Here is a 20,804-nt window from a genome sequence, read left to right on the forward strand (position 1 = left end):
TCTCCCTCTGCCTTTTCCTGTCTCCCTGTTGTTTCCTGCCTGATGAATAGAGTCTCTGTTTTGTGGAGCAGGCCTTGATTTTGTTATTTGTCTGTGCAGTTTCCAGCCTTGGATCTTCAGAGGGGTCTGTTTAATATTATATTACAATCAGTGACAGTGCAGAGAATACATGGTTTGGGGTTTTTTGTTAGTAGGAGGTAGAGAAGAATGGACAGTGTAGGCCAGTGACTTTGAATTAACATGGAACCCAGTGTGATGCAGAAGTTTACTTTGGTTTGAGACTAGTTTGGTTTGGTTTTGAAAAAGGAATGCAGTACTTTGATGAGCTGAGCTAACAGTCACTGGAGGTCATGAGTGTCTCAGCATTCACTGAATCCAGGAATCCACAGGAGTAGTGTTGATGATAATCATGCCTTTCTGCCTTGGGAAGCTTGAACCAGCTGCAGCCTGTGTTGGTGAAAAGAAGGGAAGCCCTCTCTGGGCTGTCACTGGATCCTTGGTGGCCCTTTCCCTTTCTTTTGCCAGGGCTTAGTTCAGGACAGCTGGGGTTGACTTGGAAGAGTCAGTTATGACCTGGGAGCACTTCTGCTTGATGAGGGCAAAATACGTGGGGGTTCAAAAGTGACCAAGTCAACAACATTAGAGCTATGACAGAATTCAGACTGCCAGGTGGAAGTTCATAGAATCATAGAATCAGCTGGGTTGGAAGGGACCTCCGAGATCATCAAGTCCAACCCTTGATCCACTACCGCTGCGGTTACTAGGCCATGGCACTCAGTGCCACATCCAGTCTCTATTTAAAAATCTCCAGGGATGGAGAATCCACCACTTCCCTGGGCAGCCCATTCCAATGTCTGATCACCCTTTCTGTAAAGAAATTCTTTCTAATATCTAACCTAAACCTCCCCTGGCACAACTTGAGACCATGCCCTCTTGTCTTGCTGATCATTGCCTGGGAAAAGAGACCAACCCCCACCTGGCTACAACCTCCTTTCAGGTAGTTGTAGAGAGTGATGAGGTTGAGTTGCTGAGAGTGATGAGCCTCCTCTTCTCCAGGCTGAACAGCCCCAGCTCCCTCAGCCTCTCCTCATAGGACTTGTGCTTGAGTCCCTTCACCAGCCTAGTTGCCCTCCTCTGGACCTGCTCCAGGACCTCAGTATCCTTCCTTCATCTTCAAAGTTACATTCACTTTCAGTTTAGAAAATGTGTGTCTTCAGATGTACTTTATTTTTTCCAGTACGAGTAAATTTTATGCTAGAAAAGCTTCCTCAGGAACAATGCAAGAAATTTTTGAGTTTTCTTTTGGCAAATCTCAAAGCCTAACAGAAAATATGGAGACTGGAAAACTGCCTTTGCATTAAACCCTTTTGAAAGACTGCAAATACATTGTTTGACATATAACAGAAGATTATAGAATTAGTTAATATATTGTACCTGATAGTATATGATGCCCATGTATTTTAGACTGTGAGATGGTAGCTCTAGAGTGAAACAAAATAAATTTATGACAGTTTATTTCTCTTCTTTCTTGTCTTCAGAAAATCAACTGTTAAAACAGTTGACTGGGTTTCTTATGTGTACAGTGAGATGACCAGAACCCTTTATCATATATGACATTGACAGTAAATAAATGGGGGTACAGTTAAATCAATAACAACATAAGGCTGGAATATTTTTTAGTGTAGTTTTTTGGGCTATCTGAACATGCTGTGCAAGGGCTTGTGTTACAGGGCTGTGACTTTAAAAGCCCCATCACCTTTTTGCTGAGAGACTTGAGCTAAAAGAATTGGTGCAACGGCATATGCTACTATATCACACAATAAATATATTATGTATTGCATCCATTTAACATACTCTACTGTTTAAAATTTGATGAGTCTTTTCTGAACAGCATTTTGGTCTATTGGTGTATTGCAGCCTTTTCCAAAACACTGTTGCTACAAGCGTTCTGTGTTTCCAGATCTTCATAGTGTGTATGCATTATCTTAAGTATAATATTAAGGGTTGGGGGTTTTTTTGCCACCAACTCAACAGCCCAGAAGTCAACAAAGAGTTTTAAATACATCTGAGAAATCATTGCTTGTATGCTTATGTGTTCTGTGAATAGAAAAAGGCGTTTATAAAGTTGTTTGCAGTATTTAGAGACACAATGGAAATAAATTAAAGGTTTAGATTGAAGTTATCTCTGAGGAGTTGGCTGCAGTAATTGTTTGAGGCTGCATTGGAACATGGCTTTTTAGCCAAATGGGTGCCTCTTAATATCTGAGAATAGCCAATGGTAATTAAAATGCTAATACGTGTGTCATGGTTTAGTGAAGTTGAATAAATATTTCTTGGACTTTTGAACTTCCATATTGAGGGAGAGAACAGAACTGGGTAGAACGAAGCACTGTGAAATACCTAAACATCTTCATGGTACATAATTTTCCTAATTAATTGTAGAGTGTAAGTCCCATACTATTATAAATGGACTGTGGTCAATATTACAATTTTGTTTATAAGAAGTGATAGCTGAATGACCATATTTCTGTGAAGATACAGCTTTTTGTTATATTTTGATAGCCATCCACTGTCTGAGTGCTGGTAAGATATACACTGTTATTATGTGTAGGTTTAATATTTCTTAAATGTAAATAATCTGTCTTCATCCTTTTTATCTTTCTTGATACAGAGGAGTACATGTAAGGGATTCATGAGCCTTGCAGATGTGAAGTCTTCACAGAAGAACCAGACCTGGCAGATCAAATTATTATTGTTATGCTCCTGGTCTCACAGCAGCATCACTAAACTGGGCTCTAGGTTATGTAACACTGCAGTGCTGTGCTCCACATTAATACCTGGTTCTCTTCTTCCTTGCCAGCTCCTCACATTCCTATCCCTTTTCTTTGGAGGAAGTCCACATGCACTGGATGTATCCTCATCAAGAACCTGAAAAATAGAATAAGCCACTGGGGCTTGGAGATGCCCTGTGTTTTGTCTTGGAGTCTGAGAGATCGATTACATTTGTTGCCATCTAACTTGGCTTTGTCATCCAGCAAATGTGATAAATTCAATGCTGAGCCCATCTTCTGTGTTAGGCTGCTGCTTTCCCTGGCACTCAGCCAGCCTTGCCCTGCAGAGCTTCTGAATCACTCTTGTCCTCCCTGTGGTTCCACCAAAGTCAGGGCTATTGCGTCTGGAGGCATTTTTCTCCTGGCAAAACAAGGAGTTGGAGGAGCTGTCAGCTCCAGCTACTCTGGGCTTTGGAAAAAAAGCAGTCTGGTCAGTGACTACACAGTGACTTAAAAATGTGAGATTCCTCATAGGTACCATTATAGCTACTCTATTTCTAACTCCAGACAAGCTGAATCTTGTAAAGCCTTCATGCATCTACTGGGTCTGCTACCATGGGGCAACAAAGATCTCTGGCAGAGTTTGGGCAAAAATGCTAATTCTCTTAGGTCAGGATATAACTGAGCTAATTGTACAGTGCTTGCTCTGTTTTTCTTTCTCAACTGTGATGCTCTCCTGGGAAAACATTCACTGGAATATGTTTTATTTGTTTTGGAACATGAGGTTTTCTTGGAATAATTCCCTTGATTGCTATTGGACTGTTTATTTCCTGAAAAGAGGAAGGGAATCACCCATGTCAACCTTTAATTTCCTTGTTTCCAGTTCTAACCATATACATGTCCCATAAATCTCAAGGGTCCTTCCCCAAGTTGTGCAGGGCATGTTATAAGAAAAGCTAATGAAAATTTTTTCATTGGACAAACAACAAGTAACTAAAATTACTATTTTCCCAAAGAAAAAATATTTTTAAGACTTCAACTCATTATATTTCTGATAATGAATCACAAATAAATAGAATCACAAATAAATAGAATCTACATTTTCATATTTGAAATACTTAATCACAAAAAAATATTTTATAGCATCAAATAATTTTATTTAGGAAAAAAGCGTTTAGCATTTTCAGTTGAAACCTTATAAATTTTGTTTCATGGTCATTTTTGACTGTTTTCTTCAGTGTCATTGTTTCTTTCCAAGTGAACATCCTATTTCCGGATCTCCATAGGTCTGACTCCAGTTTCCACAATGTGAAAAATATGTTTCTTGCAAGGAAAAATAGCTAGTGGAAGACAACCTCTGAAACAAGGATCTGATGATCAGCCAGGACTCCAGCCTTCTCCTGCTCATAGAAATGGGTATCTAACTGCTCACTTCACTGCTCTTCTTAATTGATTCTAAATGGCTAAGAACAAACTTAAAAGGCAGCAGTGCCACTGTGAGGATTAGAGCTTCTCACAAACAAATCCAGGGGAGCTCCACTCACCCTGCCTTGTTTAAAAGCATTAAAGGAGGCTGAGATTTTCCTCTGTAAGAGCAGACTTGACATCTTGAACTCCGTTCTGAGGAGGTGATGGGAGCTGAGTCCTCCAAAGGAGGAAGCAGTTTGCCCATAGAATATAATTAATTGAAAACTGAAAAAAACCCCAGTAGTTCATTTGAGATATACAGAAGGTAAGATATAAATAGTATTTTTTTAATTACTTCCTGTAAACTAACTGGAGAAAAACCTGGAAAAGGTGTTATAAAAATAGAAATGATTGGATTTGGGTAGTCATCTTTAAGGATGAAAACTTTGTATGCGGTGAGCAACTTGCCATAGCAAGAAAATGCTTTTTGTTTCATTTCAGCGTTACCATATGCAGCCTCAGTGGAATTTGTAGTCTGATGATGAATTGTTTTCACTTTCATGTGTCAGTGAGGTTTTGAAGAAAGTTGGAATGTATGAAAGAAATGCAAATTCCATATGGACAGGTATGTATGAAAAAGGACATTGCTTTTAGGAGAATGAGTCAATCTGACATCTGCTGGTGTCATGCCATTCACTGTGGAATACTGAACATTTTTGCATAAGGAGAGGATGTATTTCTGTAAGGACAGCTGTTTACATGAGGATGTTGTTTGTCAGAAAAATCTATTCATCGTGGTTTCCTTACTAGCACTGCACTTGAGAAGTGTGTGCAAGGTGAATTACCTACCTGACTTGCAAACACTGAATAATTTAGTGTGAGCCAGAAAATCAAATAAATCTTCCCAAATACTTTCTGCCTGCCTACAAAATAGAAAACAGTGAGAAAGGGACTGCTTTGGTGACTTCATACTTGCAGATCTGCCACTGAAATGATCTGTCTGTTCATCTGAAATAATGTCTGGTCTTTTACAGTATTTAATAAATTAAATATTTAACTACAGGTTTCAAAGCGTGTTTCAAATATGGATTATGTGTGTTTCACAAGTGCTGGAAATGAAGGGAGGAAGAGGATTTTAAATTTTCCAAAAGGTCATACGGCAAAGCAGAGCAAAAGTGGAAGTAGATCTGAGATGGCCAATTTACTGTCTGGATGAAAAAAAAAAAAGAGGTTGGATTATAGCCATTTGTAGTCTTTATAACACCTGGGCAATAAGAAAACTGAGATGAGAACAGTGGGGAAAAAATAAAACCCCAGAGATTAGCACAGATCCTCTGAAGCCCAGAAGACTTAGACAAAGGACAGTAACCTTAAACTGTAATTACTGTTGTCGTTTAGTGTTTCCTCATGCATGATCTGGAGGCTCAGGGGAAATTACTGTGCTAGAGGCTATCTAAGCATAAAATAATAGCAGAATTGTATGGAGTCATTTGCCCCTGGGTATAATCCAGTACTAGTGGTCCTGCCTTTGCTCCTGTCCTTGCTTCCCCATGGCTCATTCCAGCTTTCCCCAGGTGCTTCTTCATCCTGGGTAACAGCAGCAGCAGATGGAGAAAACTTCTCTGGCGTTAATAGAGATTTGAGGGAGAAGACTTTGTGCTCAGGAGACTGTAACCTAAGTAACATTTTTTATTTTACTGTTTCATTCTTTGCTGTCCAGTGAACAACTCACTTTTTGTATAAACTTTGCACAAGTTATTTGACTGAACATGTTTCAGTTTATGTATCTAAAATACACAGATGCAGTGTTTCTCAGAAGGTAAAATCCAACAGCCTCTTGCCTTTGTATTTTCAGATGAAAAGAAGCAGGAAGTTGAGGAATTGTGTGTCTTTGTACTTCCTTAGACCAACTTTTTAGACCATACTACTGACCCCAAACTTGTGTTGATCAGCCGGGGAAGGTACATCTCTTATTTGTCAGAGAGGTGTATCAGTGATTTCTTAGCAATTAGGGTTGTGTAGGTGTTGCAGGTTTTTATTTTAATATTTGCTCATGGAAACTGGAGCTCTCCTGGGTGTCTGACATTTAGCTCCTTGCAGTTCTCCTGCCCCAGCTGCCAGGAGCATCAAGTAGAACACAAGGACAAGGCATCTTAGCTCCGATCCCAAAGTGCAGCAACGCCTCCAGGCCAGGGTTTTGTTATCTTTGAGTGCGTTACACTCAGATGGAGATGGGAAGTAAAATGATAAACAGTTTTTATCCCTTTTGTGAGGTGATTTCAAACCTGTTTTAATATGTTTTGCCTGATTGAAACAGCAGCTGCCTACTCAGCCTGACTAGAGGAGCTAGTGATCTTAATGAAAAACATGATGAATAATTTGCTTGAAATTTATGTGTGTTTTTTTTGTCAAGTCCTAGGTTAAATTGAGAGGGGACATATGAAGGGGGAATAGGAGAGAACTTTATTCAGCTCTGCCTTTGTTTTTTCTTGTGAAGATTAACAACAGGAAAAGTGTTTTTTTTTCTTTTCAGCCCTATTTTCCGTAAGAACCTCAAATAAGTTTTTCTGAACAACACAGTACATTTCAAGGACTTTGTTTTCATAACAGATCTCAAGAAAGACAAAATAAACATCTGCTTTCTTCATCATTGACCAAACTATGACCTCAGTTACACACTCATGTAAGGTATGAGGAGCTTATGCTTTCATCCTCTCTGCACTAGGAGGTCTCTAGGTCATGTCCATGTGCCCTTGCTGCTTGAAGTGCCTGAATGTACCAATTTTCAAAGCTCTGCATGCTGCTCTGTCTTGGTAGGATGCACCTCTTCCGGGCATCCCTGATTACTCCTTCCCCCTCAATATCTTAGTGTCTTTTCCTCACCTAGTAGGTTGTATATTTTGATTTGCTTACTTCTTCAGAAACAGGTGTTCTCCCCTGAAGCAAAGAATAATAATTTGTCCTCACAAGTTCAGCAAGTTTGAACTGGAATTCAACTGGAGGGAGGCTTTTAGCAGTGTTTTTTCCTCACAGGGATGGTAGTAAACACAAGAGACAGACGTTTCTCCAATTTGCAGCAGTGAAAATCTGAAGTAATTTCACTGAAATGAATGCAGTAAGTCTGTATTTACCCCTGGGCCAGAGGAGGTAGAACCTGGGTCTTTGCATTTCTGGAAAACTGAATCTCAGCCAAGAAGCTTAATACCAAACATACACTGTTGTTCCACTGTGGTGGTTCACCTGATTTTTTTCTCCGTGGTGTTCCTGAGTTAAGCATTTCTGCTTCTCCCATTCTTACTGTTTGTTCTTCTGACACCATTCACACTTTTTTTGTTGCAGGGATAGCTGGTGTTAGGATAGGGAATTTGATTGAATTTTAAAAAGTTTCTTTCTAAGCTAGAGCATTTCCCTGATTTCATTTGCAATTCAGTCCAGAGTGGCGTGTGGCGATATGAAACAAGAGGGAATAACTTAAATTGAGTTGAACCTTCCTGGAAGAAAAGTGAGGAATGATGAGATGCCCTACACAGTAAAGAGTCTTGCCCGAGACATGCAAGACTATCCCAATTTAGGCATCTGTTTGAACCGCCATAAAATCAATCCTTCTGCTGTAGTAGATTTTCCTAAATCTCCCTTTTTTTACTCTGGGAAGTTCTGGTAATCTCAAGGCGCTTCTTCAGAGCTTGCTGTAACATGGGTTAACTCTGGCTTTTTGGAAATATGAAGAGCCCCTAAATGTGCACGCTGCAGGCACTGTTAGAGTCAACCAGAGATTCATCACTTCTCAAACCAAAGAAATACAGTTTCATGAGGAAAGCTCTTCTGTTACATTTTTGCTCTGTGGAAACCGTAACATGAATTGGGTCTCAAAGTTTGGACACAAAGAGTGATTTTCATGTAATTTGTGCATAATTTTTGATTGCTTGCTGTGAGAATCCTGAGCAAATTATTTCCTTCCATGATTTGCTAAACATTTGTCTCAATGGAAATAAACTAGAAAGGGAAAGAAGTGTATGATGAGGATATAGGAATCTATGGAAATCTTCAGTGACAGACTAAACCCTAAATATGCTTTTGCTTTTCTCAGTCCCCTTGGGTACAGGCTCCTTTCAATGAGTGTGAATAGAGAAGTCCCTATTAATATTAATGCAAGTTATGTATGTGCACTGGGAGCAAAATATACCCCAAAGTCTAATTATTTTATGCTAATAACTGAACTGAAAAGATACTTCCTCCTTCCTAGCCAAAAAAAGCAGTGATAGTTCAAAGAATTTGCAACAGGATGATCATTTTATAACTGCATTTAAACCAGCCTGTGCTCTGATCCAGTGGGAACTAGGGAAAATTCTGGTACCAAAATCCCTGCCTAGTGCACATGCAGCTGCAATTAATAATGAGTTTTGTAGTCTTCAGGGCCCACTTTACATTGCTTTAGGCAGTGGATAAATAGAGGGGCTTGTGACAAATCTGAACCACTCAGATGACTTGTTCCCTTGAAATCAAGGCAGAAATCCCTTCATTTCTAAGACTTTTGAAAAGAATTTTAATTGTGCAGACATGCTTTGCAGAGAGGCTTGGCCAGCAACCAGTGGGACAGGCTGCTGGAAAACATGGGCAGGGATGTAAAAAGCCTCTCTGCTAATGGAGGTGCAGAGAAAACCGATAGAGAACACTTAGACCACACTTCCATGCCTTAGAATCACAGAATGGTTTGAGTTGAAAGGGACCTCAAAGATCATCTAGTTCCAACACCCACTAGGCCAGGTTGCTCAAAGTCCCGTCCAGCCTGGCCTTGAACACTTCCAGGGATGGGGGATGCCATGTTTCTGTGTTGTCACAGAGAACAGTGTCATCTAGGATAAACTGAGCATGTTAGTACTTGTCTCAGTTTCACGGGTTTTTCCTTTTCTATGTGCTCTGTTTTGCTGGGACCAGCTCTATGCATCTCTCCCTGCATTGTTGACCCCACCACTGCTCTGTGTTAAGTCTCCTGCTTACAGTCTCATACCAGATGTGATTCCTGTGCCAAATCGCTCATGACCTGGTGCCCCTGTTGTCAAGAAAAGAGCTGCAGGCTTTGCCTGGGGGAATGTGTGTTCAGTACGTTGCCCAAGCCAAGCGCTGGGCAGCTCAGGAGTTCAGGGGCAGAAGGATGCTTTCCTGCCACATGATAACAGCCAGATTCTGGGATGAGGTGGGGAAAGTGTCCTGATGTGGATATCTCTGCCCTGGCTGTGCTCTCTGCCATGGTGCTGGGCACCAATGAGCTCTGCAACTGCACTCTGCAGGCTCCAAGGCTGGAATTGGAAGATAACATTTGAATATTAAAATTAAGGATTCTGATGTATAGCATTGTCTTGACAAGGATCAAGCTCAGTCCTTTAAAAGTATCAAATTAAAAAGTGATTTGGACAAAGGCCAAAATAATAGGACATCAGCTATTTCTTTCCTTTTTGCAAACCAATCTCTTATTCCCCTTTTTTAATACAGAAATTGTTTTCTAGAAATGACTCTGTTTTGATGCTTCCTGTGTGGCAGATGGCCTGTCCCTGGCAGTTCTACTCTGGTAACCCAGTGCTGTACAGCAGTGACACATAACCCTCTGCTGATTTTATTAACATATTTTGTGATGGGGATCCATAAACATCTGAATCAAAGAACTGAAAAAGCATAATTGCAACCTGCACAGCCTGGTCAATATAAATAATCAGTTGCTTCCAACTGGGCTGAGAAAGGCAACCATGGGAGCAAGCTCCAGTGTCTTTTCTGTTCAGTGTATTTATGGTAATAGAATAAAGAAGTAGCTGTGCTATAAACAGCTACTCTGCTGTTGGGTGCATGAGCAAGTATGTGAATGTGAGCAGCAGCATAATTGCAGTTTTCCCTCTGTCATAAGATTGGCTTCTGTTTTGTGTCTGGCTTCTAGTTATGAAATTTCCTGAGAGAAGACATTGTACAGCCCATGTAATTCCCACTAGACAGCACTTTAGGAAGGTCAGTGGCTCGCAATTCTGTATTCTCATCTCCACTGCGATAGCAACAGAGCTCTGAAGGTGTTAAAAATGGACAAGAAAGGCTCGCTAATATATCACTACCACTCATGTGAACATTGAACTTTTAAGTATTACAGGTGTGAAATATTAGAATAAGCTTGGATTCTTTTGGCAGTTGTTGCTATATCACTCCAGGCAGGCAGCTTTGTAAAAGCAGGCTTTGCTTTTTATTAAAGCGAAATGGGCCTTCTGCAGATGTCATTACCACCTGGCTGGGAGGTGTTGACAGCAGTGAGCAGTAATCCATGCTAGGAACCTACCAGCGTGGTGCAGTGGGGATCTGAGTCAGACTGCAGGAGCTGCTGGAGGAAGAGTATGTGGCTGTTTGTGGTGTCCTCCTCTCCTTGGGCAGAGGTGCTCCCTTCCACATTGGCCAAAGCAGATGCCTTTTTGGGAGGTGTTCTCCCCAGTTTCAAACTGCACCATTTGCTTGCAGAGCAGAAGAAACAGGGAAAGGAAAAATTGTATTGAGCAATGACAGTGCAGAAGAGGTTACGAAAGAGAAGATTTGTGTTCTGTAGGGCGCTCACAGCGTTGCAGCCAGGAAAAAGAGATCAAAAGGCACTTATGACTTTCCTGAAACCAGTTTAGAGAAAGCCTAGATTCTGCCTGATGAAGCCAACATTTTCTTCACTGTCACCCCATGACTCCAGGTTTTGAGGACCCACAGCCAGTTTTAAATAACTCTTTTAATTCAGAATGTCTTAATTTATATTAGATTGATTTTCAGCTTGGTTCATGCACTGCCTGTAGGACAGCAGCACTGACATTAGTCTGAGTACCTTCCTTCCTAGACCTATGATACAATTTTTATTCTGAGAAACTGTTCTTTAGCTGAGATTCTGGCAACAATTTTGTGTGAAAATATTTCGCTACCACTGGATCCAGTGGTGTCCATCTGCTCAGAAGGAGCAGAGGTAGCTGAAATAAACTTTTATTCTAAGTCCCACAGCATGAGGGGAGTCCCAAACAGCTCCTGCCATGGTTACCATGACTGAAAGCTGTCATTAGGCTTGGGGGGCAGCTCCATAAATATGTTTGGTTTCTTGACTCAGAAGGTATTTAGAAAAAGAGTAAAAGTAGAGAGCAAAATAAATTACATGAAGGACATGGCAGCTCTTCAATGCGTGTGACATTAGGGTGTATTTACTGTAACACAGGAAGGGGATAATCCATGCCAGTAATTCCATGAGCGAAAATGCGTGTTATATTTTTCCAAGCAGATGTTTCAAGGCGAGTGATGAGCTATTAGGTGACATTTGAGTGGGAAGGAGGCTGTGGGGAATGAAATGGAAGTATGATGAGTTACAGCACAGGACAGAAGGCAGTTTTTAAGTGCAGAATCACTTTGGAGATCAGGGAGTCTATTTTCAGCATATGCTGCAGACTTAGTTTAAAGTCTCATCCTCTGCTGACTCAGTTTCCTAAATGATGATGCAGACCTACATATGTGTTTTGTGAAGCACTTCCAGTGTGTCCATACAGAGTACGCTTAATGTCTGTAGAGCAAATTGGCATCTTGGGAAAGGGAATATATGAAGTTAGAGGTAAAGCTGCTACAAATGATGCTTTATGACTTCAAATGTGTTTGAGCATTAGCACAAATATTCATGCATTTACAAGAAGTCTCTTCCATGTTGGAGCGAGTCAAGGTGCACTTCAGTAAAAAGTTTAGTTGTCAGTTGAGTCTTCCCTTAGAAACCAAACTGTGCAGATTTTTCTCCAAGTGATATTTTCTCATGGTCCTCACTTATCTGGAGACTAGCTTCGTGAAATAAATTAGCTTAAAATCAACAGAGTTAGAGGAATCTTTAGCCTGTGAGCACTCCTGTTCTCTTGGGATGTATCAGATATTCATCGCTTGTGTGGAAGCAGCAACTGTACTAATGGAATCTTTTAAAAGGAGGTTTTATAAAGAATGGCCTATGTAGTACATATCTCCTTGTAGGACCAGTGAGCTGTTGTGAAGTAGGAGGGAAGTCCTTTGCTGGCCAACTGCCCAGGGGTATAAAAAACAGTCACAAATGTTACAGAGAGAATAATCAAATTAGAAGATTCAGCATCACGTGAGCACCTTTCTTCTTTGTGCACAGATATAGCCAAAAGGTTTGCAGTCTTAAAGATGAGCTGGGCCTGATTTTCATTTAAACTAAAACCGTTCTATACCACAGAGAGGCTATGAATGTAATTTAGACCTACTTTGGTTGTCACCTCAAAGGTTGATGATGGCCTTTGTTATAAGAGAAAATCGCTTCATGAGAAGACTTACTATTGAGAAAGAAGAGGGCAAGGGTTTTTTTCCTACTATGGTGATTTAGGAAAGGCCTGCAGCATGTGGCAGAGGGATGTAAGAGAAGGGAAAACTGACTTGCAGAAACTAATTTTGCAGCTAAGAAGGGAGGATCTGCAGTTGATAATGCCCTACATGCATGAGGCCCAATTTTCTGTCACCAGGCATGCTGTTGTTTATATCCACAATGAGGGGTGGTTATTCTGATTGATTTGGAGAGGCTGATCATTTCTGTGACCCATGTGACTGGTGAGACAGCAAAGTGCAAAATTTACCCACAGGCTGCTGATATAGTGTCCTTGTGGTTTGCAGGCTCCCCAGATCTACTGGAGAGATGTGGTTATAGCCCATTTCCAGGGAATTTAGTTCTTACAGAGATGGTTGATTTTGTAACTAACTGTTCTTTTTTTCTGCTGTCTTGCAATAAGATGTTGTCTCTTCTGTCGTTATATAGAATAAGAAGCAGGTTTTCATTCCTTTGGGAGTATCTTAAGATTTCAGAAATGCTCATCCTCTTGTGTTGGCTCATCTAAGCGGTGAAAAAAATTGGAAACAGAGTTCCTAGAATAGCCAGCACCTGTGATAGTGTAGATCCTGATATGTCCCTCATGCCAAACTGAGGAGAGAACAGAAGTGTGAAGCTTGTTCTTGAGACAGTGCACTGCATATCAAGATATCCAGGGCTTTTTCTCTGTCTTAGTCTTTCCCCTTAATAAATTCTATCCTAAAGCAAAAAAATGTTGTCAAAGAGGGCATGATCCTGTGAAAATTTCTGGTTTTATCCAATTGGCATTTTTTCCACTGCAACCCATCCGTGCTCAGCATTCATTTTACGTTTCAGTCTGAACAGCTCACTTGCATTTCAAAGTAGAAGCTAGAGGAGGTATTGATTGCTTAGCTGAGCAGGTTGAATATGATCTGCAGCCTCCTCTTACACATTGATTCCTTGTCTCTTTACTCACTGCTTCCTGAATGTCACTGAACTGTGAGAGGCCTGCTAAATGGACAAAAATATTGATTTCTTTTCCCCTTCTTTTATTTTTTGAAAGCTCCTTATTTACCAAGCACTGAACTAATATGAGGAAAACAAAAGGTCACAAAACAAGGCAGAAGCAAGTCAGTTCTTTCATATTCTTTTAAAAACATATGAACTTGGTTGAATCCGGAGTCCTTTAAATTGTGTTTCCATCAAGAAAGTTTAATGCTTGAGTGGAACCTTTGAGCTTAAGCTGTTCAGCTTCATATTTTACTATTGTCTGATTGATGATGAACTTCTGGGGCTGTTTCCTTAATGGCCATACCTCTGGTCTTATGATTTTCCGTGAATTTTTGCAGAGAAGTTAATGAGCAGTCCCAGCTATGCTAGGATTTCCTGTGGAATGCAATCAGTAAGTCTTTTGTTAGAGTTTATGATGCATTGTTTGTCCGTGTTCTGTTCACCTGGAAGTGTGATACTTTGCAATACCAAATCCAGAGAGATAGAAAAATAGTTCAAAGAACACAAGGTGAAGTCAAGTAAAAATGAGAAGGCATGCCAAGAGGGATGACTGGAGACAGCATAAGTGTCCAGAGACTTTAGGATCTGCTGCTGGTCTGTGTAAGCTTAGAAGTGTTTGGGCAGGCAAATGGGGCTGGTTAGAGAAAGTGAAAAATTAGAAGTGGTCCAGAACATCCAAGTGTAATAAGCAAAAAACCCCAGCAGGTCCTTGATACCCAGTGACTCTGTTGCAACTAGTAACAAAACAAAAAAGTAACAGCAAGGTAGAGGGATGGCTAAAAACAATGATAAAGGGATCTATTTTAAGGGGACATTACTTTTCCTAGAAACCAAAGCAATTCTCATACAGTCTCTGCTTGTCATTATGAAAATAGCCATTTAAAAGCATATAAACCAAGAGTTATGCAAGTATTTTATGGAAAGAGATTTTTAAATTGAAAAAAAAGAATTTCTTCCTCTGCGCTTTGATTAGAAGTGGTGGGGAAGGTTGTGTTGATAAACTTTGAAGTTTCTAAGGACTTGTGCTTTAACAGCTGCTACGTCTCTGCTGTAGTGGCTCTAACTGCACCTGCCGAGGAGTGGCAAGATATCCTCGGGCAAGAGTCCCTGTGCAGAACAGTCCCCAGGGATTAATGGGTACGGTAGAAGAGGCACTTGAAAGCTCTTATGAATAATCCTCCAGAAACACCTATGTTTAGCAAATCATTGCTAGGTGTGGAGAGATCCATGAGAGCCTTTGAAAGTCATTAGCTTGCTTAAGAGGAGCAGTTTTCATTTGATTAGTAAGTATTGGATGGTCAGCGACACTCACAAGGCCCCTGACATCTGTGCTCATTCTTTCTAGGCCATGAAACAGGCTCAGAAAGATTGAACTCAAGTAGATGGATCCAGCCATGTCACAACAAAAGGCATCAATTTTCTGTGTTGCATTGGCTGGATGGAGTTGAGCAGCGTCACCACATGTTATAGAAGTGAGCTGTCTCCTTTGCCATTTCAAAGTGCTTCAGTTTTGCTTGGTTTATCTGACTTTAGTTACAGTTCAAGTAGATCTGTACTTTATTTTTGCTAGTGAGGAGCTTCAATGTTATTCCTTTCATTTTGTGGTGGAGAGTCACACAAAACTCAGTTACTTTGTGGCTTTAACAAAAATGTAGAATGTGAGATAGGTGCTACTCTCTGACATTGTATTTCCCTAATATGTACATCTTTTCTGAGGATGGAGTGGATAGTAAAATTAAATGCCTTTTTGTTTGCTTAGGAAGAAATCAGAGATGAAAAAGACACACTCATTAGCTCTTCATGAGGTTTAGAAGCAGGGGGATGTCATTTTTGGATAATACCCCAAAAAGCTGTTGTATGTACCTGCTATCCCATTCTCATTACTTTTTAAAGAGTTGGCTGTGCATATGACAGGCTCACTTTAACTTCTTTGCCTCTCTCTTTTGTTGCCACCATGTTTCTTTGGATATCAGAAATTAATGATACCAAAAGTCAGGACAGGTTTCTGCTACCTGAAGGTGGTTTCTTTGATGATGTCTTTGTGCATCTGGACACGCTGTTTCAAACCACCTTCAAGGGATGTTGGTCTTCAGTTCAATTTTTGGGGCCTAAGTCTAACCACCAGCCTGACTTCTCCAAAAATACAGGCCATGAGTTTCTAACTTCTTACTTCACTTTCAGGAACAGACCTGTGTTGATCCTGAGATTTTAGAGAATAAAGAACTGTGACTTCCTTTGTTTGATCAACTCATGGCTATATGTTTGGTTTGTTTTTTTTTTAAGAAGACAAACATGCCTACTAGATGTCAACAGTTGGGACTGCCTTCTTCCTCTGGAATTTGGCCCAAATTCTCCTGTTCTGAAGTTCTTGATTTCTGAGGTTGGGGTTGTGTGCACTGTTCCACTTTTGTACTTTTGTACACCCACTGGTATAATTTAGTAAATCTGTCATTTATGCTCAGTATAACAGAGTCATTTAACTGCAGGAGCTCACCAGTACAATTAACCCTGTTCCATCAAAATGAGGAGCTGATTATCTTGGCATTCATGGGAGCAGGGAGCACAGTTACAGTGCTGTGGTTTCTGGCCCTCCCAGAGCAGTATTGCAGTCAATTGATTATTTTGCTAATTTGTACTGCATCGGTATCCTGCTGGTTTATTATCCTCTGAGTGACTTCATGTACCATGCATAAGTACAAGTATATTAAAAATCAATACTTGAACCTTTTTTTTCTTGTAAAGATCTTATCATCCATGGGCTACCTACTTACAACACGGCTAGTAACTTTTTCATGATTTAGTCCTATGCTAATAAAGTAGATGCTCGGATTCTGATCTCTACTTCATCCTCTATCCTAATGAAAAAGGAATAATTAATTAAGAATGAAATAAACAAAAGGCTGTTACTGTAGATAAATAAGCCTAATTTTGAGATGGTAAAATTCATGGTATTTTAGTAAGAAAATCTTGTTGCTTCACTAGGCTCTAATAAGTATCATGCTTCACAGGCTTGAATCATTTAGAGACTATTATCAGAAGCCTGAGTCTTATGAATGCTGTTTTTCCTGCTCTAGTTAGAGAAACAAGTATTTAAAAGATGTCATGAGGTTATATGGTGCATGGGATTGAGGGCTGGATTCCAGGTCTGAACTCCATACAAGTAGGTGGGATTATGACTGTTACAAGAAGTGAATCTTTTCCAATACTTTTCTAGTGTTGGACATGCAGAGGTGTTGTCTCTTGTATGTGTTGCTGAAGCATTTTACCTCCGATGTGGTACTTAAATGCATTTTAGTTATTGATGTCATGGGGAAGCCTACGTTTCTTTAAGAAGAAAAACAAGAAATAGAAACAGAATCAGATGCATCCCTCTCCTGATCTAGACTAGATATGAAAGCATGAGTTCCCAGCTCTGGAAAAAATACTGCTTTTCTAATATAGATACCCAGTTGGTGAGAAGACTGGGATTTTACTGAGTCAGCTGTCTGCAGCAGTAAATGAGCAGTTTTCCGCTCAGATCATTGGATTTGCATTATTATTTTCCAAGTTTGTTCTTTGGGGATTTTTTTTCTGGAATGTATGGATGTTACATGCTCTCTGTACACGTCTTCATGAGGAGAAATGTAAGTTCTTACCTCGTGCTGGCCAAGATCTTCCTACAAGGCAACTAAATGAGGCAATTTGATGTGAGAAGCTACCAGGACCTTACCCAAACCTTTCAGTTTATTTCATGACAAAAATGCTTAATTTTTTCTGAATTTGATTGTATGATTTGGATTTTATTTGTCATTTGCAAATGTGATGAAAACCCCCTTGTTTCTATAGTGGAAAAAGAGGGCCCGTAATTTCTGAGGCTGTTATATCTGTGGATGGTAACATCCTGTATGCCCTTTCTCTGACTGAAACATTCAGAAAACAGCCTGCTGAGTTGTTTCAGTTCAGAGAAGGTTATACCTCTTTGAGGGATACATTTCCTTGTCTGAGGAACTTATAGTATAATGTAATATAATAGAAAAGTAAATTATATTTTATTGTGAAGATGGAACAAATCAGACAAATGAGATGATCCTGAAGAGGGAAACCAGCCCATGCTATTTCTGCAAATTGCTCCCCCTCTTTCCTCCAGGTTGTCTTAAAGACAAGCCAGGGTTCCGCCACACTGCTTTTTAATTAGTAGAAATCCTTTTGTACTAAACCCTAATTCAGTGCCTTAATGCAGCAGGTCCTGCAGAGCCAGCAAACTCGTGTGGGAGCACGAATACATGAAATCTTTTTCCCTGGCATCCCTCTGAATGAAGGTTGGCTTCTGTTCCTAGTTATCTTCTGTGGTGACAGCTCGAGGTTTGCAGTGGCAAGCAGGGAGGCAGGGGTGGGAAGGGAGGGAGGGAGGCATAATGACAGGTGATTGCTCTGTTGTCTCCATGGCATCACTGAGCCTTATCTTAGAGGTATCAAGCACTGTGGTTTATACCTTTCTTTGCTCTGCACAGCTACCTGGCGCCACTAAGCACACAAAGTGTGGCTCCTGCTTCGTCACTTAGTCACTCTTCCCAACTTATTTTATGTTAGGTTTTTTCTTTACTTTCAATCTGCTACACTTTTAATGAACTTTTATATGTGAACACACATATAAAAGAAAGCACTTACCAATTCAATATTTTACCATTTGCTATCTTTAGTTAAGAAGTTAAAATTCATACAAGTAGATTGTTAGAAACGTTTGACTTTTCAGGGCACACTGTGCCCCTTCCTGCTCTCTATGAATTGGTATTAGGTTTTTGGGGTTATAATGAAGCAATACAGCTCTGAGGAAAATAGCTTTCAGCCCCCGTCAGTTAGATCCCAGTTTAATCTCTGCCTTAGACACCTCACTGAGCACTGTCTTTTAAGGCTCCTGCTTTAATTAATGGAGACAGAAAGACACGTCCAAGAATGACTCAACTGACCTAAGATCTGATTTAGCCTTTGGATGAATTTCTCCTCTGTTGATTTTGACTGACACTGTATATATGAGTTGCTGTGACACAGTGATGTAACTCCTGGATACGCATTTTTAATCTGAAATGCCAAAGTCACAAAGGTAGAAAAGGTTCTCCGAGTTATTAGATTTATTTAATAACCACGCATTCTTTTCAAGAACATGCCTAAGGAAATGTTAGGGGGCTTACTGCCTTCTTACTGCACCTCAAGGTGTACTCAGTTTATGGTTTTAAGCACTCCTCTTTGATCAAGAAGGCTAGATTTTTTTTGCTTTTTGTTTTTTAAATTAAATGCTGGGACTCTTCATGCTACCTTGTTTTCAGATGTTAGGCTGAAGAGTACAAAATTAGTATGCCAAACTTGACAGCACTTTTACAAGGTCTGTATGTTAGTACATGTTACAACTCCAATTACAACCATTCAGTAGTCTCCTCTAGAAATGCTCTTTTGCATGGGTACAAGTAAGGTGAGTATGGCATTTGAAGCTCCTGTCTCCAAAGATATTTGTGTGTCTGACTTCTTTTTTTTTCTACAGTGCTTGCTTAAATGTTTTGTGGATTTGCTGTGCATAAAGCAAATGATTTCTAAAAAAAACTATGGCTACTCGTGTTTCATAATCTGTATTTTTGTATCTTACAAAAGAGCCAGTTTGATCAGTTTAGTGGCTTTCTTGCCATGTAGTTTTTCTTGCCAATGTGTTTATTTATCACTTTTATATTGCAAGGATAATCCCTGAAAGAAGATCACTTTCAAGGCACATTTTTGAGAGCCTCAGGAGTATGATGAAAGTGCACACCACCAGATTTTTTTCTCCTAGCAAACCTCTTTGGCAGGAAAGGCTATCTAATGCTTTGATAATGCCGTGGAGAAAAATTTTTAAAAAGTAAAAATGCGGTTGAGACCTGCATCCTCATTTTACCAAATGTCTGCAGCTTGGAACTGTGGCATATTTGGAATTAGTTAAATAATTTTAGGTTCTATTTCGGTGGCAATGAAAAATAAAAGTATGGCAAGAAAATTGATGATGATAATGATGCCTGGATAGGGGCTTGCTCTTACACTGATTGTTTGGTGTCTAAAACATGCTCATGTTGTAGCTTTCCTTCAGATAAGACACTCTGAGTGTCCCTTTCCCTCATAGCTGGCAGTAGTCCTGGAGTTCTCTACCTCTTTGTGAATTTTGACTGAAATCAATCGCCAGTTTAGAAGTTTCAAAGGAATGACACAGACACAAATAGCGTGATTTCATAACCCTTATCTCTCATGAAAGAAAGACTAAAAAAGCTTCATGGTCAAGAATGGTGAGCTAAAGATGTAAAAATTAACTCTTCCAGGTGAGGAAAGCTGTGCAACAGGAGGGCTTCAGCAGAAGGAAGAGAGGATATAGAGATATCAATGACATTGACATCAACATGAATGACCCTTTATTTACAAAGCAATGGTACCTGGTAAGTTTTGAAAGAAAATCACAGTGATCATACCTAAATAATTGTCATTGAAGCCATTCTGTGCTGCTGCAATGTTTTACAGGAGTTCTTTCCACCTACACCACGAGAACTTGGGAATGGATCCAAGCCTCTGTTGTGTTGTTTTTAATTGTACCCCTTTTATACTGGGAAGACCCAGCATGTTTCAAGAGCTAAATTTCATTTCAGTCAATGGAAAGGTCCTTAGAAGGCTTGAAAGAGAACTGTATTGATGTCCTGTGGGCATTCCTGGTGTGCTGATGTGATCCCTAAAACTGCATATGAATCATATCTTTGATCTGATGCCAGGTAAAATATTGTTATAGACTTAGAACAAAAGGTTCTGGTATCTTGGCTAGCAAAAGTTTAGGGTTTTATTTTCTTATGGAAATTTGAATATTAACTGATTTTCTTCTGTCAGACTCAGAACAGCTGAAAAATGATGAATTTTGTCATCATTTGTCATCAAGCTAATGTCAAAAGAAATTAATATTTTTCTAAATTGTTTCATTTTATTTCATTCATTTATTTATGTGTCATATTTTATAGGGAAAAGTCTTTAGTCTTAGAGGATAAATCATATTTTTATGTGAAAGTAAAGAAATTTCTATGAGTATTAAAATGATTTTTCTATTTAAAAAGTTGATAAAGTAATTCTGGTCAGTTTTAACGTTGCAATCTATTTATGATACTTAAAAAATGCAGTACTGCCTCATTAACTTTAGAAGGGTCTTTTTGCTTAAGAGCAATGTTTCTTATTCTCTTTTCTCTTAATCCATTTCTTACGTTTTATGAATCCATCCAGTATGGCTGTGGGTTTTTTTCATAAGGCAAGAGTTT

General features: G+C 39.7%; 1 protein-coding gene across 1 annotated transcript in view; it reads left to right on the top strand.

Annotated features, from left to right (window-relative positions):
• PCSK2 (proprotein convertase subtilisin/kexin type 2) overlaps positions 1–20,804 on the top strand; it is a 102,632-nt gene that overhangs the window by 28,797 nt on the left and 53,031 nt on the right. Inside the window, 1 exon segment of the mRNA XM_064647592.1 lies at positions 19,833–19,946. Within this exon segment, the coding sequence (XP_064503662.1) occupies positions 19,833–19,946 (114 nt within the window).

Source organism: Pseudopipra pipra, chromosome 3, assembly GCF_036250125.1.
Source record: "Pseudopipra pipra isolate bDixPip1 chromosome 3, bDixPip1.hap1, whole genome shotgun sequence".
Taxonomy (NCBI): domain Eukaryota; kingdom Metazoa; phylum Chordata; class Aves; order Passeriformes; family Pipridae; genus Pseudopipra; species Pseudopipra pipra.